Source organism: Meles meles, chromosome 10, assembly GCF_922984935.1.
Source record: "Meles meles chromosome 10, mMelMel3.1 paternal haplotype, whole genome shotgun sequence".
In the NCBI taxonomy this organism is placed as follows: Eukaryota; Metazoa; Chordata; class Mammalia; order Carnivora; family Mustelidae; genus Meles; species Meles meles.
In genome coordinates this window covers 79,527,135-79,545,759 of record NC_060075.1, presented here as the reverse complement: position 1 = coordinate 79,545,759, position 18,625 = coordinate 79,527,135, and the positions used below count along the sequence as shown (strand labels likewise).

General features: G+C 37.9%; 1 protein-coding gene across 2 annotated transcripts in view; it reads right to left on the bottom strand.

Moving 5' to 3' along the window:
* Positions 1 to 18,625, bottom strand: part of SEMA3D (semaphorin 3D) — a 203,074-nt gene that overhangs the window by 7,878 nt on the left and 176,571 nt on the right. For both annotated transcript variants that reach the window (XM_046021298.1, XM_046021299.1), the window contains exons 14-17: positions 16,573 to 16,614; positions 13,431 to 13,588; positions 11,010 to 11,074; positions 4,037 to 4,176 (exon numbers count right to left, since the gene is read on the bottom strand). In XM_046021298.1, the coding sequence (XP_045877254.1) occupies positions 4,037 to 4,176; positions 11,010 to 11,074; positions 13,431 to 13,588; positions 16,573 to 16,614 (405 nt within the window). The remainder of the gene's footprint in view (positions 1 to 4,036; positions 4,177 to 11,009; positions 11,075 to 13,430; positions 13,589 to 16,572; positions 16,615 to 18,625) is intronic.

Here is an 18,625-nt window from a genome sequence, read left to right as displayed (position 1 = left end):
CAAAGAAATAGGGATTTACCGGGGCACTTGGGTGGCACAGTTGGTTAAGCATCCAACTCTTGCTCTGGCTTAGGTTCTGATCTCAGAGTTGTGAGATCAAGTCCTGTGTCAGGCCCTGCACTCACTCTCTCCCTTGCCCTTCTCCCTACTCCCAAATAAATAAATAAATAAATCTTTAAAATATAGATTTTTACAAAAAAAAAAAAAAATGAATGGTTCTCACTCTCTTTCCCCAAAAGAAAGACCCTGTTTGGGAAACTACAAAAAAAAAATATATATATATATATATATAGATCTTTACATAATATGTTTGGATTATATGACATTTTTCATATCAAACTAGTAATGATGTTCTTAAATTGTAATACACAATTTTGCCTCAGAAGTTCAGAAAAGGTACTAATATGGTGACTTTGATGAGAAATTAGCCATGTACAGTTGTTTATCAAAAGCCATAAGATAATGAAAGCCTTTCACTCAGTTATCTTACCCCAAAAGATTTGTCCTAAGAAAGCATTTAGGAAAGCAGAGGAAGATTTAGATATCAGGAAGCTGACTAGTTTTTTTTAAGAGGAAACATGTTATTTAAACAACATGGAATAATCATTGGTGACTGTGACATCAGGGTAGCGGGTGTAAGGGCCAGGAAAAATATGGTATTATAATAGAATGTTAAGGAAAATGCTCACAGTATAATGGTTAGTGGAAAAAAGATGGAATAGACATCATGAGAGGGCTCACAATTCTTTATATGTCCCTATATTTTCAAAACCGTTTATATTGCTTTTATTTTTTTTTTTTTTTAAGATTTTATTTATTTGGCAGAGATCACAAGTAGGCAGAGAGGCAGTCAGAGAGAGAGGAAGGAAAGCAGGCTCCCCGAGGAGCAGAGAGCCCGAAGCGGGGCTGCCGGGCTTGATCCTAGGATCCTGGGATCATGACCTGAGCTGCAGGCAGAGGCTTTAAGCCACTGAGCCACCCAGGCACCCCTGTATTGCTTTTATAATAGAAAGAACAACAATAAAACAAGGACCTACAAAGAGAAAAATACAAATATTTGAAGATGTTTTAAAAATGCTTTTTAAAAGCTACACACACACAAAAATACTACCACAAATGGGATAAGGTATTCCTTCTTCTAGTCATTCAGACCCCAAGAGTTCAACAGAAGCTCAGGGACTGCCGATTAACTCGCTACTTACAGCATAAACATCATCAATTTCAAGCGTAGCTTTATAAGGAAGTCAGCAGATAAGTGACTCATGACCTCCCCAATAGCACCCAACTGTGAAACAGCTCAGTGAGGAAATGTTCTCCTCCTGGCAGAGAATAGTTGGTGACAGCCTCTGTGCCACAGGAGCTTCTAGTCCCTCCCACGGGGTTTTTTCCAGTAGGGGAAAGATTCCGAACTGTGACCTTCTTGGTCAGGAGCAGAAGGTAGCCTGCTGGGAAAAGTGCTTCACATCTAGTCTGGATCTTGCCCCTTTCCTCAGTTCAGGAAGCAGGATCGCATATCCTGGACAATGTGTAACTACCTACTTAGAAGTGTAGATGAAAATACCAGTTGCAATATTACAGCTAAGATACTTTGAAGTGAAATACACTATTTCTGCTCCATTAAGATTCATGGAGCATGGTATCACCATGACTGTGTGATACACTCTTAAAAGTGTATTGCCTTTTCAGGAAGATGAAAGACATGAATGCAAACACGAATAGGCAAATGTATGTATCTGTAACTAAGAGATTACCCCAAGCAGAGCAACATAGTTTTTTTAAAGTCAGATTAAATTTGCCATGGAAGAAACATAATTATTAAAGATTTCTATTTTACTGATGAGAGATGATCAAAACTTATTGACTGTAAAATCAAAATACTAGTTTGGGACATTTAAAAGTAAAATATTGCACTGTAACTAAAAATCTGCATGTTAAAAACATTCAGAAAACATTCCCCCAAGATTTCTTTGATAAAAACTTCATGCTTTCTGTTTCAAAGTTACATAATCACTTCCAGGTCAGAAAATTCTTTAATATATATTGGGAAAAATGGGGCTCTTAAAATAACCATTTAGTATAAATGTGGAAATGTAGAATTTATGGATGTCAGTAATGATGAAGCATCAAGTTTTATTGGAGAAATCTGACATAACAAACACTGGAGTATTCCCTTGGTTTTAACTATGTAAAGAGTCAACATTTTAGCTTAAAAAATCGTTCTCGAAGATTTCAGATGAAGAGAAAGGTCTTACCACCTTCATGTAACAGTGAAACACAGCTTTACATCAATTTCTTATGATAAATTCGGTCCTTCTACTGCAAGGCTTCTCAACCTCAGCACCACTGAGTTTGGGACAACAGAATTCTTTATTGTGAGGAATTGTGAACTGAAGAACGTTTAGCTTTATCCCTGACTTCTACCCACAAGATGCCGAGAGCAGCCTCTGAACCACCTCCCACCAGCTGTGACTATCTATTCAATATCTAGACTATCTATTCAATATCTAGAATGTCTCTAGATATTGCCAGACATGGACAGTGTAGCAGCAAAATTGACTGCAGCTGAAAACCACTATATTATACTAATGTCTGACTGATTACATACATTATTTTTTTTTAATGCTTTTATTTATTTATTCAAGAGAAGAGAAAGAGAAAGCAAGCATGAGTGGGGACGGGGTGCGATCAGAGAGACAGAGGGAGAAGCAGATCCCCTACTGAGCAGGAAGCCTGGTGCCCTCCTGGATTCCAGGACCCCAAGGTCATGACCTGAATGGAAGGCATGACCTGAATGCTTAACTGGCTGAGCTACCCGGGTATCCCTTAAATCTTTACAGACTTATCAAAGAGGCTGTATTTTAGATCATTTGGTCTGCCTATTTATATGACAGAGAAACTAAGTGTTAGAGAAGTCACGACCTGCTCATTATCCTCAGCAGTCAACTGAACATATGATCAGTGCTAGTTCATATTTCACACATCTTCCTGATAGAGACTATCTGTAATTGTATACACGTATTTTATACTTGTGAATAATCCTCTGCTTTGAAATCCACATTCTCTTCTGTATTTTCTCATTTTATTTTCATAGTAACTTTTGTATTTATTTTGTTCACATTAGAAAATTCTGGCCCATATGGGCTCAGTGATATTACCAAAGAACACAGAACCAGAATTCAACCGAACATCTAATTCTGAATCCAAGTTCATTCAATTACTCGCTACCTTGTCAGTTTAATATTGGGACTATTAGAACTCTGTAATGAGTGTCACTGGTTTCTCTTAGGCTCTGAAAGAGAAAAATAAAAACCCTGCCAATTACCGTTTGTTTCATGGCCCTCTAATAATAATACAGGATTTCTCAAGCTACCTGAAATCGTCTCATTAAGTTCAGTAACATACATAACCTATCTACCTCACAAAATTTCTGTGACTGTTTCAACTCCAATGTATGTCCTAGAAAGACTGAAACAGAAAAAGTAAAAAAAGATGAAGGGAACATCCATGTTACTTTCCCCTGTTGATTTAATTTTAATATATAACCGTGAAAAGGTACATGTCCAGCTAGTTATCCAACTTGTCCATATGATATAACAAAGATAGATCTTTCTATTGTTATACATATTCAACCTGTTTTATTTTATGATAGAAGTTAAACACAATCTGAGTTAGAATTTAGACCTATCTTACTGTGGAGGAAAATATTGTGTTCTTATTTTTGATCAGGGAATTGTTCTACAATATAGACAATCATTGAGAAAAAAATGTTTAAAAAATTATGTAAATTTCTCATAAAAATTCCATCCTCTTTTAAATATACTTTGTTAATGTATCTGTATTAAGTTGTCCTATTCTTATCTCCTATACATTGTTAAGTTTCATGTTAGTGAGTATAAATTGTTATCTTCCTTTTTATCAAATAGTGTTGAGAGTACTGTATGGCACTAAACATTGAACATCTCTCTCAACCAAAACTTGATTTAACTTTTACACTATTTCCCTCAAGGTGATCCTTCTCTGGTGACTACTAACTTACCTCCTCTCGATGCTCATCTCCTGACCGCTGGATATACCACTTAATAGATGCTTGTTGGGATTTAGGTATACATTCCAGAAAGGTTGAATTAAATTCAATGCCAAAAATCACCTTTTCATCAGCAGTTTCGTGACTAATGCCTGGAAAGCAAACATGGAATAGGAGATTAACCTTGACCTTATTTTAAAAGCAATGGGAAAATAGACTGATTTAGAACAGATGCTATGGGGGAAAGATTCATATACATTATTAAAGAGAAAGGAAATTCACAATATAATATTGTTACCTAACAGTCAAATATTATCTAATAGATTGACTTTTAAAACTCTATCCCTGCACTGCAATTTTAACCTTTCATGAATATATTAACAATTTGCAATTGTTTTTTTCAAATAAGAATTCATAAGACCCAACTCTAAACCTTGAATCTATTTCTCTGAGCTGAACTGAATAAAACTTTAGTGTCTTTCAATGCTTCACATGTTTTAATTTGTAATAAAATGCAACCAATTTTGTGGATAGTTTGAGAAGAATTTACTTCATTCTTTAAGAGAAATTCTATCATGAATTGATCCACAGAGCTGACCATATAACATGAAGACATTTTAATATCAAAAAAGTAACTACAATGGTCTATACTTGATAAAATTCTATAATGATAATATTGACCTAGATGCTTCTAGCTAGATTATTGAGCTAGATGCTGTAATACTCTGAATGTGGACCTTATCTGCATTATCTACCAAAAACCAGTTTTTCTTTTATTCAAAGAGGGATACTTAAGCCCAACATGCATTTGCCATAAGACAGTTAATGGGATGCTAAAGGAACAGTGTCTCCAACACCTTATTCTCATAAATCAACTGCACCATCTGAAATACATTCCATCCAGAGTAGCCAAAGGCTGTGTCCCATGTGTGATCTAAGATCTGTAGCTCAAATTTGATCAAATAAAAAATGACGGCTGTTCAGCCTGGCCCAAACATGCACTTTTTCATCATATATTCAGATGTCTCAATTCTGCAGATGGGCCTACTTAGCATTTTAGGCATAAACGAAGAGTAAGGCTTAAGGGACCTCTATGAATCCTAAATGTAAGCAGACAAAATTATCAGCAAATGGCATGAATGCACATTTATCCAATAGTTAGACTTTCCTTTGAAGAAACTTCTTTTGAACTTGTTTGTGTTTTACCAGCAATGATTAAGTCAGGCGTGCTGACACCATTATGAATTAACCTCCTCTAACCTTCAAAATGTGTGGATTCCATTTGAAACTTGTAAGATATCCACGATCCCTGCCAATTCAACAGATTATATCTATGATTTTCACAGTTAATAAATTCCTAATGCACAGAAAGAGCGCAGTGTCAATCATGGAAGAGAAAGACACGCATTATTTCATAGCAACAGATGCCATTCTCCTGAGAAAAAAGAGCTCCTGAACAAAGCAGGGAGTTTGCAGGCTGATTGTAAGGTGATGGGGCAAGGACTGGAGAGAAACTCAATTAGACTGATTCAAGCAAAGAACCGGTCAAGTCAGAAAAATCTACATTAGTGAAATCAAGGAGAGAAGTGAAATAGCTGAATATGTGGAATCCCTTATCCAATAAGTAATAACAGTGACCCCTTGACACAAAGTCCTCACCATGTCAGTTTGACAAGCAATGAATTCATTGTTGTTACCAATAATCTTCATTTCATTTCTGAGTTTAACAGTTCCCATTTTTAACAATCTCATTTACAATTCCATCAAAAAGAATGAATATCTAGGCATAAACTTAACTAAGGATGTGAAACACCTACATACTAAGAACTATAAAGCATTCATTAAAGCAACTGAATAAGGCACAAGTAAATGAAAAGGAATTTCATGCCCATGGATTACAGGAATTAATATTGTCAAATATCCATACTACTCAAAGCAATCTACAAATTCAATGCAATCATGATCAAAATTCAAATGACATTTTTCACAAAAGAATAAACCATTCTAAAATTTGGATGGAACAATAAAAGACTCTGAATAGCCAAAGCAATCTTTGACAAAGAAGAACAAAGCCGGAGGTATCACACTCCCTTATTTCAAACCATATTACAAAACTATAGTAATTAAAACAGTATGGTATGGGCATAAAAATAGGCACGGATCACTAGACCATTAAATAGAAAGTTTCAGGAATCAACCTACATGTAGATAGCCAAGTACTTCACAACAACAGAGTCAAGAATATACAATAAGAAAAGGACTGTCTCTTCCACAAATGGTGTTGGGAAAACTGGACAGGCAAACATCAAACAATGAAACTGGACCATTATCTTACACCACACACAAAAATTAACTCAAAATGGATTTTAGTTGTAAATGTAAGACTTGAAATCATATGACTCCCAGAAGAAAATATAGGCAATAATTTCCTTGACACCAATCTTACTGATGATTTTTTTTAACTTGATGCCCGAGTACAAGCAACACGAACAAAAATAAACAAGTAAGACTACACCAAACTAAAAAGCTTTTGCACGGCAAAGAAAGCCATCAACAAAATGAAATTTCAGTCTACTAAGTGGGAGGAAATATTTACAAATCATATATCTGATAAGGGCTTAACATAAAAATTACATAAATAATTCATACAACTCCATAGCAAAACTCCCCAAATAATCCAATTAAAAATGAGCAGGGGAACTGAATAAACATTTTTCCAAAGAAAACACAACAGATGGCCCATAGGTATATGAAAAGATGTTCGGCATCCCTCATCATCAGGGAAATGCAAATTAAAGCCACAGTGATGTCTCTCCTCCTATCTGTCAGACTGGCTATTGTCTAAAAGAAAAGAAATAAAAAGTGTTGGTGAGGATGTGGAGAAAAGGAAACACTTGTGCACTGCTGGTGGGAATGTAAATTAGTGCACCCACTATAGAAAACAATATAGAGGTTCCTCAAAAAATGATAAATGTAATTAACATATGATCTAGCAATTTCATTTCTAGGTATTTACCTGAAAAAAAAAATAAAAATAAAAACACTAACTGGAAAAGATGTATTGCTCTATGTTCACTGTAGCATTATTTACAATAGCCAAGATATGAAAACAGCAGTGGGTGCCATCAAGTATGAATGGATAAAGAAGATGTGATAGACAGCTACACAATGGAATATTTTTCAGTCATAAAAAAGAAGGAAATCTTGCCATTCGTGACAACAGGGATGGGTCTTGAGGACATTAGTCTAAGTGAAGTAAGTCAGAGAGAGAAAAATACCACATGATCTCATTTATTTACAGAGTCTAAAAATAAACAAACAAAAAGACTGAGCTCACAAATACAGAGAACAGATTGGTGGATGCCCGAAGCAGGAGGTGGAAGGTGGGCAAAATGGGCGAAGGGGGTCAAAAGGCATAAGTAAGTCCCGGAGATGTAATATATAGCATGATGGCTATAGTTAATTACATGGTATTGCATATTTCAAAGTTGCGAAGAGAGGACCCCTTAAAGGTTCTCATCACAAGGAGACAATTCTTTTTGCAACTATATGTGGTGAGGGATGCTAACTACACCCATTGTGATTATTTCGCAATGCATACAAATATCCAAGCATTATTGTTATATCCTTGAAACTAATATGTTACATGTCAGTTATAACTTTACCAAAAAATCTCCTTAAAATCGCAAATAGTTTGTAAATACCCTCATACCTTTTACTTTAATTCCCACAGTTGATTCTCTGTCTCTGGCTTCTCTTCTACAGGTGTCAATTCTATTTTTTAAAAAAATGCTTTGTCTTAGAAATATGAAACAACTCCTTATAAGCTGCAGGGTACACATAAACTCACAAACTTGGCCCAACCTATGTGAGGTCTTTCTGACTTTAATTATTGGTGCTTCGCATGCTTTAAAATTTGTCTTTCCCCTCATAGTGCAGCTCGAATGCCAGCCGGCTAAGCATGCTTCCCTTTACCATGCACTCCCCAAACATTCTTGTGTGTCTACAGCACAGTATACGTTCCAGGGACAGAGACAAAATCACCAAGTGAATGAAATTGATAAGGAATATATCATTTGGGTGTGCTGTGCCCTACAAGTAAGAATAAAGCAGATCAGAGAGCAGGAGGTAGAATGGGGAGAAAGGTAATTCAGACAGGATAGTCAGAAGAGTTGTCTCTGAGAAATGAACATTTTTTTTTTATTTTATCTATTTATTTGACAGAGAGAGAGATCACAAGTAGGCAGAGAGGCAGGCAGAGAGAGAGGAGGAAGCAGGCTCCCTGCGGAGCAGAGAGTCCGATGCGGGGCTCGATCCCAGGACCCTGAGATCATGACCTGAGCCGAAGGCAGCGGCTTAATCCACTGAGCCACTCAGGCACCCCGAGAAATGAACATTTTAACCATAAAATTAAATGGTGTGAAGATAGAGCTATGTGGACACAGTACCTAAAGAGTTCTTCAGGTACAGAGGAAACGAGTTCAAGTCTAATTGCAGCTGGAACGAGCCTGGGGCTTTTGAGAAAGAGAAAGCCGGTGAGTGAGCCATGTAACAGCGACCACGAGAGGGGCTCAGAGCACATGCCAGGAGCTAGAGTAAGCAGAAGCTGGAGGCCATGGTAAAGGCTGTGGATTTTCTTCTAATTGTTCTCAGAAGCTGAAGTCTTTGGAAAGGTCATTCAGGCTACCAAGTGGGACACAGGTTGACCAGGTGTAAGCAGGGGAACCAAATAAACAGCTCTGGGAGAGGTGTGGTGGGGGTTTGGGTTAAGTGGACATGTGCACAGGGAATGAGAAGTAGGAGCAGACGCAGCCACAGGGTTATAAGGACTTACTGAGAAGTTGGTACTAGGATGTGAAAGGAAGAGAAAAATAAAAAAATGACGCCTAGCCGCTTTTGTCCCTAAGCAGTTGAGTGAATGGGGGAGCTATTTATTAATATGGGAAGGTCTTCAGAAAAATAAAGTCCAGGAAAAAACACAAATTCTTTCTCAGATATAATTTGGGATGCTTATTAGGCATCTAAGAGGGGCTCTTGGCTGGGAATGCAAGTCATACAAGTCTGCACACAGGAGAGGGTTTAGAACTGGACTCTGGATTTGGGAGCGAATTGCTTCAGATCCTACTGAAATTGAGGGCGTTAGGCAGTGAAGAGGCAGAGATTTTCCATTTAGATGGTGGGATGAAAAAGACAGATGAAGAACCCTCAGAAGGACAGCCCGTACAGTAAGGGGAAAACCAGAAGGATGTGTGGCCATGAAGGCTAAGGGTGCTGGAACACATCTCTTTGAAAACAAAAAGCCCTGCTTAGTAGTTCTTGTTCATTTTCCTACTGCAAAAACTACCACTACACCTGAAATCAAGCCACGGATGGCTTAAAACCAGCTCACAAAATTCCTAAATAATAAGCACTCAGCTCTCATGGGACCATAAGGACTGTTTCTAGGATGTGTCTGCGTGGAAGTCAAACGAAGACTGTGTCTCAAGGGGGAGGGAGTTGGACATGAAGTAAAAATGAGAGCTAAAAATTGGCCATTGGATCCGGCAAGGTGGAAACTGCTGGAGACTTTGACAAAAAAATCGATGGGGGGCAGTGATGATGACGGTGAGCAAAGCTGGGTGTGGTGGGTTGTAACAGGAACAGGATATGATGAGTCACTTATCTCCACCCTCCGCAGGAACTGTTTTCTGTCACTTTCTTTACGACAGTTATCACTATCTGATAGAGAATATATTGTACTTGTTTTTAAGTTTTCCGCTTGCTCCTTCCCCTAACACAACGTGAACAGAATTTCCAGGGATGCGAGGGTTGTTTCTTTTTTATTCACTGGTGTATCCTCAATACCCATAATGGTTCCTGACAAATCTCACGTGTGCAAATGAAAGACCGTATCAGAGCACACGGCAACGACTGCTAAATGAAACACTGGACATGACAGGGAGTCACCCACACATTAGAACGAGCGGGGAGTCGAACATACGATGTTGGACCGGCACTTATTTTCCAGAAGAGTGAAATTATGAATGATAAATAATTGTTTTGTTTTTAAACTATAAAACTTTCAGGCCACCAGTTATAGACTATGAAGTTTGGGTTGTTCATTCGGTGCTGGGGTGGTCACTGACCATGTGATGAGGGCAGCTTCCTTCCTCCAGCTGTGTGTGCCCACACGTGTGCACATATGCACGCGTGTGTGTGAGCGCATGCACACAGGCAAGCACATACACCTTCTATCTGAAGGTAGAGCTTGACAGTGGAAAGCAACCAAACCTTTGGAATATATACTCTTATAGTTTTTTTCTTTGTTATCAGACCCGACAGAAGTCTTTCTATTCTCCACTCTGTCCTGTTTGTACTCAGACTCTCAAGATCTTTCATGAAATTTTCTCTGAACAATACAGCCTCCGGTGATCACTCTCTTTGTTAAACTCCCATTTCACTAATTGTGCTTTATGACATCTCCCCAAAGAATCTTAAGCTCTCGAAGGAGTTTCTTTGTCCCAAAGTGTACCCAGGACAATTACATGCACATGGAAGTCACTTAATAAACATTTACTGATTGAACGAAACCATGAGTTAATAATGAACTCAATGCATAGGCTACACTCTGATCAAACTTTCCTGGGAGGGTCTCTGAGTTTATCCTAAATGTCCATATGTTTTGGACTATATCCTGTTTTGTCTTTATTAGCAGTTTCTAAACTTTACAAGAATGGATAAGGCAGTAAAAAGTACAAAAAAAAAAAAAGGACAGGAATTTTAAAAGACATATGAAACAAATAATAATATAACAAAGGATTATTCACTTAGGCATGTAGACAAGGGGTTGATTTATAAAATCTCCTGTTGCTTTTCCAGAACATATGCATTATATAAAATAAGAGCTTCCTATACAATAGATATTTTAAGTCACACAATAAAAAGACACACAAAGACTAGGCTTCAAGGTTTAAATGGGAGAAAAGCATATTAAAGCTATACTTACTGTCTTCTATGTCCCAGCACTGGGTGATTGGGTCTCCATACTTCACATCTTGCCGTCTAGCTCGCCTATGGAAAAGGGATTAAATGCTTTAGAACATCAAGTCTGAGAGCCGGTAATATATAAAGTCTGCATGCAACACTAATAACAGTGGCAGAGCAGAACTACTCTTGTCTTACGGCTCAATTTAAATACAGGGCAATATTCCCATCATTCTTACAGTAATTCAAATACTACTAACAATAGAGTCCTAAGAGAGTGAATCGTGTTTTGGAAATAAGTTGACTAGGCCTTTATTTTATTTATTCATTTATTTACTTATTTGTTTGTTTGTTTATTTGTTTATTTATTATGTTCAGTTAGACAATGTATAGTACATCATTAGTTTTTGATGTAGTGTTCAATGATTCATTAGTTGCATATAATACCCAATGCTCCTCTGACTTTAGACAAATTACTCAGTAGAACAGGTCAACTATAAACACAACCCGGGTTTCAGATACATCCAACAGGGGCAACTCTCCCTACCCTCTTTTTTTCCATCAGTCAATGGGAAAGTAGTAAGATATAAGAGCTTTAGTTAGTGGGCAGGGAAGTAAACAAAAATACACCACCCTTTATCCTATGAAGATTCACTGTTACATAGATCTGATTAAGCAACAAGTTAAATATTGCCAAGTGCAGATGGAAGTACAAGTTTGATATGGCAGGAGTGGCCCAAAGTCACACCTATCTGCCGAGAGCTTGTTCACATTATTTTTCAGAGAGTAGAGATAATGATAATAATAAATAGTGGTGTTGTGCATTATTGTCCCATATTTTCCTTAAAACAATAGCTATTACATTAGAAAAAAAAGCTGCTACATCAATGTTAAAGAAGTTTTATGCTCTTACAGTATATTTTCATTGGCTTTGGCTATTTGATGTCGGCACTTCACAAATTATAAAAGTCACAGTAAACTCTGCAACATCTAGGGTGTCCCTTCAGGGCAGTGCTGATCAGGTGATAACCCCGTACAAGATTCATCTATCATGTACATTTTTTTGGCTCATGTGCACGTTATGTTAAGGTAAGGGAAAATATCACAGCAGCATGTCTGAAAGATCAGAGATACAGTCTTGGGAAATATAAGAAGAAAAATTATGATGGCATAAGGTACATAAGGTCAAGAATGTTTTTAAATCTTGGCTTCTTAAGAAACAGGGACAATTCATCAAACTGAAGGTTCATTACCAACTAATGAGCACTCTTGTTTTTTAGCTTCTAGAAAAGAAAACTATTCCCAGAGGACTCCCTATCATAAGTATATTCTTAGCCAAAAACTATAATAAAATGTTGGGGTTTTTTACTTTTGACTTGTAATAATAGTATCTCTCCATATACATCTCATGTGAAATTTTCAGGGAATATAAAATATCTCCTAATTTTAAGCGGTACCTGCTGTTGGACTCTACATTCAATCTGTGATTCCTGGAATTTGAAATTTGACTGATTTGTCAAATAAGAAACAAGTGTGTATGCACTAATGGGACTAACCTATGCTCACCTGTTATCATCCTATTTTGTTACTACAGACCTAAAGATAAAAAAACAAAAACAAACAAACAAAATCCCACCATATACAATTTGCTGACATTTTACATAGAAGAGAAATAAACTTTGAACAATACTAAAGAAAAAAATGTTACTAGAATACACATTTTAAAAATTGTTATCGTAATACATTTAGCCAGCATCAGTCATATTGATGGTATTCAGGTTCTTTCCAATTATTTCGCTGTTGAAAACAGTGCTGAAACCAGATCAGTGCTGAATGGCTTTGCGGTGCTTTTGCCCATGTGTGTCTTGTTGGCTCGAAATAGCATGATTTTTAAGAGCACATAAAGCAATAAACAGCAAACAGCAGAGCAACGTTTTGACATTTAAGCATTTCTGAGTGGCAGAAGCTGACCAAGTTAGAGTTACTGTAGTAGAAATAAAATTGTACCAAGTCACTGCAATGTGCTGTGGGCTGTGCCTAATCCACACTTTTACAAACGCATATATTCAAACTTTATTTGCAAAACAGTAAGGCTAAATATATACATATTTAAAAATAAGGGAAGAAGGGAGGAATGTAAGCAAGGGCAAAGTAGTCGAGGAAAACAAACTTGTAACGGTATTTAACATAGAGAAGGGAAAAGAATATAAACAATTTATCTGAACTTCTAAAGTTGCCTGTTTCAGAACTTCAGAACACGCTATTTTATCCTCCTTCCACACTGAGTTTTATGCACAAGTGTAAAACAACACTGAATTGTAATATTCCTACCGCAGACCATGTTTCCTATCTATTTTCTCATGAAACTGTAAGACAAGGGATTCGTGTGAGATATTCACTGTGTAGAAAAGAAGGCTATCCCTTAACTCCATGTGCCTCTTACCTTTTTGAAGTGGGTGCGTATCGAGAGCATGCATTTCCATCCCAGGCACAGTAGGGGTCTCTGGCCAGACAACAGTCTGCACAGGCTTTCCCATACGTGTCGCATCTGTGCAAGGAGAGCTGAACCAATCCATCGCGGGAGCCAATGTACAATTGTTGCTACAAATCAGGCAAGACAAATGAATTGGAAGCATCTTTCAGACTAGTCTTAAGAACTTTCCTTTCTTGAATACCACACCACAGACCCAAATCTGTCTCCTCGGGTGTCCCTTGTACACAACATAAGCCCTTGTGTAGAAACATAACCAAGACGAAGGTAAGTCAATCTCTTCTATTCCCGGCAGGATGGTGGTTGGATGATGCTGACACTGAAATGGACAGCATTCTCGGGCTAGGCTAACCTTGGCAGTAATTTAAGAAGGTCAAAAACCAGCTGTTAGACTGAGGAATTAAGACGTCAAATTCTTTCTCAATGGTTGAAAATACACTTTGGTAGATTATATCAAGCACAGATGCTTTGGGCAACACTGATGGTCTTCCTCTGCTGTGGCTTCCTGCATGAGAGAGGACTGAAAAGGGATTTGTAAAAGCTTCTTGTGGTTTGAACCATCTCACTTGCTAATGAAGTATTTACTGATCCCTGAAGGAAAATGGGTTATAGGAGGAAGAGAAAATAATTTGGTATCACTGTGAAGAAAGTATTGAGGAGGTTCGAAAGATGCTCTATCACGAACGAAAAGCTACGGGATACTAAAAACGTAACACATAAAATCACATTTTGAAAATAAGCCCTGAGAAGAATGCACTGCTCTGTAGAGTATGTGCTGGAGGGGGCAGGGAGACAGAGGAGAGAGCTGAATAAGCCAGAGTCTGTGCCTTTGGGGAACTCATGGTCAATACTCCTGGACCATGTCAAACATTGAACAAGGGGGAAAGACCTGAGAAATAAATATTGACAAAAACACCATATATGTACTCTGCCTGCAGAAACATGTCTTATACTTCTCCAGCCCATGACAATGTCAGCTAGGACTTCCCTGTTGCTAAATGCAATGCCCCCTTGTCCAATGTTTGTTTTACTTAAATTCTCTATGGTGTTTGATGCCAAGAATGACACCTTCCTTGAAACTCCCTTCACTTTTTCTTGTTCTCTGTCTTTATTTCTGCTTAAGACTTCGGTTTCCGTTGATGATTCCTTTCTTTGCTTCAAATGTTAGGGGGTGCCTTGGTGGCTCAGTCTTTAAGTGTGTGTCTTCAACTCAGGTCATGATCCCAGGGTTCTGGGATTGAGCCCCGCAAAGGGCTGCCTGCCCAGGGAGAAGCCTGCTTTTCCCTCTCCCACTCTCCCTGCTTCTGTTCCCTTTCTTGCTCTCTCTCTGTCCCAAAAAAAAAAAAAAAAAAAAATTAGGTGTCGCTTCTTTTCTATCCTCATTCCTTTGCCTTTCTTATTGTCCAGAGTCAGCGGCATCTTGAAAACAACGTCGAGGTGGACTTACTGATTGCCCTCAATCTAGCCCCGCTATCTTGCCTTGGTGAGAGGCACCTCCTAGGTCATCCAGGACAGAAAGGGAGAAGTTGTCCCTGAGTCCCCCTCTCTCGGTCAGCCACGGCGTCCTTTCTGTTCTCTGACACAGAGCCCTTCACTTCTTCTCTTCCTCTCCACTGCCTCTGCCACCGTCACCACCTCCGCCTTATCATTTCTTTCCTGGATTACCTCTAAGTGTCCTCATATTCCCCCTGGCTTCAGCCTTGTTTTCAACCCCAGGACTCAGTCCATCCTCCACAATGGCACACTACATGGACCCTCCTAAGAGGAAAATCTTATCCCAACACATTCCTGCTGAAAATCTTTAACGTTTTCATTGTGCTTAGATAAAATTTTTTAAACTTCTTAGGAGGATATAGAAGGATGTCCCTAATCTCGCTCCGTTTTATAATCCCAGATTCATTTCTAGCTTCCTTGTCTCCTGCATACACATATACCCTTTTCTCTAAGTGTTAAACCAACTTATTACAAGAATCCAAGGTCTCTCACTCTTCACAACTTTCCAGATGTTCTCCTCCTCCCCTTGGCATAGGCTTCCTCATCCCATCCTCTTTGAATTTATTTGGCTAATGGAAACATCTTTCATAGTTCGGGTACATGTGTCTTCTCCATGCTGTCTTCCTCTGCTCCTCCTGGCTCCTTCTTAGACACCCTCGTGTTCCCCCAGTATGTGCTTCCACTATTGCTCTGCACTGTCAGCGTGCTCCTTCTTCATCTCCTGGCTCCACTGTGAGCTTCTGGAAGTTAAGGGCTATGCCAGTCATTCATTTCTATACCCTCAAGGACAGAAGTAGCCTTTCAAGAACTAAATGTTGCATGGACAAATTAATGGAAAAGACCAAAGAAGAAACCTATTTAGATCTTGTCCCTAATAACCTCTGTATCATAACCAGGCACAGGAGATTAAGACAATGTTAGCAACGCCTTATGGTACAACACATGGTGCCCTAACTTTCTTAGCCTAATGCAAGTCTGAACCTTTGAAACAATTAAGATTTGGAATATCCTGAGAACTGCGGAATCTAATATCATTATTGTTATTATATTAGCTACCTCTTACTTCCCACTCACAATGTAGCAACTCTCTGTCTAGAATTTTGCATGCAGCATCCATTCTTTAGGAGGCGGATTTTATTTTCCTAACTTCACTTTCATTAAGGAACTTGATTCCAGGAGACAGGTACCAAATGGAAGGCGAGATGTTGACTCTTGGACTCTTCACCGCCACCATCCATAGTCTAACTTCTAGATCCCCTGATTAAAAATCATTTTTAGTGATTAGGGCTGGTGTTCTACATGAATTTCTTACGGCCTTGACAGAAACACATCCTCAAGAGACAAAGACGGTGAGCTCAATTTTCAAGAGCCAAGGGAAGTGGAGAATATATCATTCACTTAATGATATTTGGTTCTACTTTACCTAAGGCAAGACTGAAACAATGGCTTCTAATGGGTTAAAAAAGAAACAAATAATCTAGAGCTTTTTACATTATTTACAATTTAACTTCCAACTTCAGTAGATTTTCCTTACAGTGAACTTGAATTTGAGCAACTTGTTGCTTTTGTGGCTATTTTTTACACAAAAATTAGAAAGTACCTGCTTCAGAGACAGCTCCATGTTCAAGATGATTGACGAGTGCTGAAAAAAGAAGTCAAATGTTAATAAAGATAATTATTAATGTCTTTTATAGTAGCCAATATGTTGTTTTATCATGTACCAAAGATCACTGAAATTAAACTTCAAGGGTCTGTTACACAGGGCGGAAAAGGATATGAATGTTTGCTATTTCCTTTCAATGTGTTGTAAATTCCATCTTAATAGAAATGATCAAAATAGGTATTTTAAAGTATCTTATTCCAGAAAAATTGCCTAAATGTATGAAGAAATACTCCACATTGAAAATCGCTCCCAGTTACCCATAAGGCTTCTTTTTCTAAATCTGCTTATCTTAACTGCTTCCATATAATTCAAAGTAGCGTTGACAAGAACATCTCCATAATTATTTATTACCGCATTCTGCTCTTCCTTAGATCGGTAGTTCAAAAGCTTGTTCAGGTAGCAGAGTTCTGAAAAGTTACAGTGCTCCTTGCTGATGAGCATGTTCTTTCTGGAGCCCTGCAAGCTACTGATGCACGTGATTTTGTGATGTGAACTAATGTTAGCTTTATTCGTAGAAATTATGGCTTTGTGCATTCAACAGAAAATTAAAAACATGAACACAAAAGTTACCCAACTAAAGGACGGCAAGCTTTAAAAATTTTTTCATCTGTTTATCATCTACCAATCTTTCAATTTATTACTCATTCATGTTTCACTGGTCAATACTTTCAAATTGATAAATAGAAGCAAATACCAAAAGTTTAAGAAAATACATAAAAAGTGACAGAAAGATGTTAAAATGAGAAAGTTCTATCCAGTAACTTTTTTTTTTTAATGAAGAAAACATTATTTAATCTTAACAGCGAAATCCGAACAATTCCTCTTGACCATGTAAACCTTATTCTAAAGTGCCCTATGTGTTGTGGGAGTTATATTTTTGGCTTCTGGGTTCACACTTATATTTGACATCAGCTTCTCCCTCAGGAACCACCCAACACTTGGTTTTTGGTAGATGCCACATAGCAGATCTTGTTCTAGTTAACTCGTTGACCACTATTATCATCACAATGTAAACAGGATCCTGTGGAATTCAGCATGTTAATTACTTCACTTTCCTCCCGGGGGAGGGTTCTTCCCCATTTTAAAGGGTAGGTGTTCGCAGGGAAACAGCCCAATTTAATGAACTCTCTCATCACAATGCTATGAAAGGAACAACATATTTTTTACAGGCTCCTCTCAGAAATAAAATGTTATTTCCAATATTATTCTCAGAAAATAATTTTAAACTAAATGTCACTGCATGTCCACAAAGAACACCACAGTTCAAATGCACTGTTAAAAGACTATGGTCTCTGGGAAACAAACAGAGAGTTTTAGAAGGGGGGGGTGGGGTGGGGGGATGGGTGAGCCTGGTGATGGGTATTAAGGAGGGCATGTATTGCATGGAGCACTGGGTGTTATATGCAAACAATGAATCATGGAACACTACATCAAAAACTAATGATGTACTGTATGGTGATTAACATAATTAAAAAAATAATCCCCCCCCAAAAAAAGAAAGGAACACAAAATTTAATTCCCCCTCCCAAAAAGTCAGACATTCCCCAAATCTGGAAAACTATTATTTTAGATCTACTAACTCTTGAGGGGAATGTGGCATACATAAAGAATGAAGACTTACTATCATGCAACTTAAAAAAAAAATTCCTTACAGAAAAGTAGGGACCTGTGATTTATACACTCTTCCAGTTTTCTGAAATTCAATTGAGGAAAAATTGAAAAGTAAAATTTATGAAGTAGAAAAGCATCTGGGTAGTCAAAGAGACCCCCGGCTTTCATCTACTGTGGTGATTTGTCTGACCATATGCTTAGAGAATAAAGTAATGAGGGGCAATCCCAGAAGCCCTGAATTTAGTGGTATTCCACAGGGAAAGAGGAGTCCCATTCTCAGTTGCTTTTACAACTTTTTTCCATTGCCTAAGGAAAAGGAAAATAAAGGAGCTAAGTGCACAAACTTCTCCAGGAAAAGTGGCAGTGTATTTAAACATAC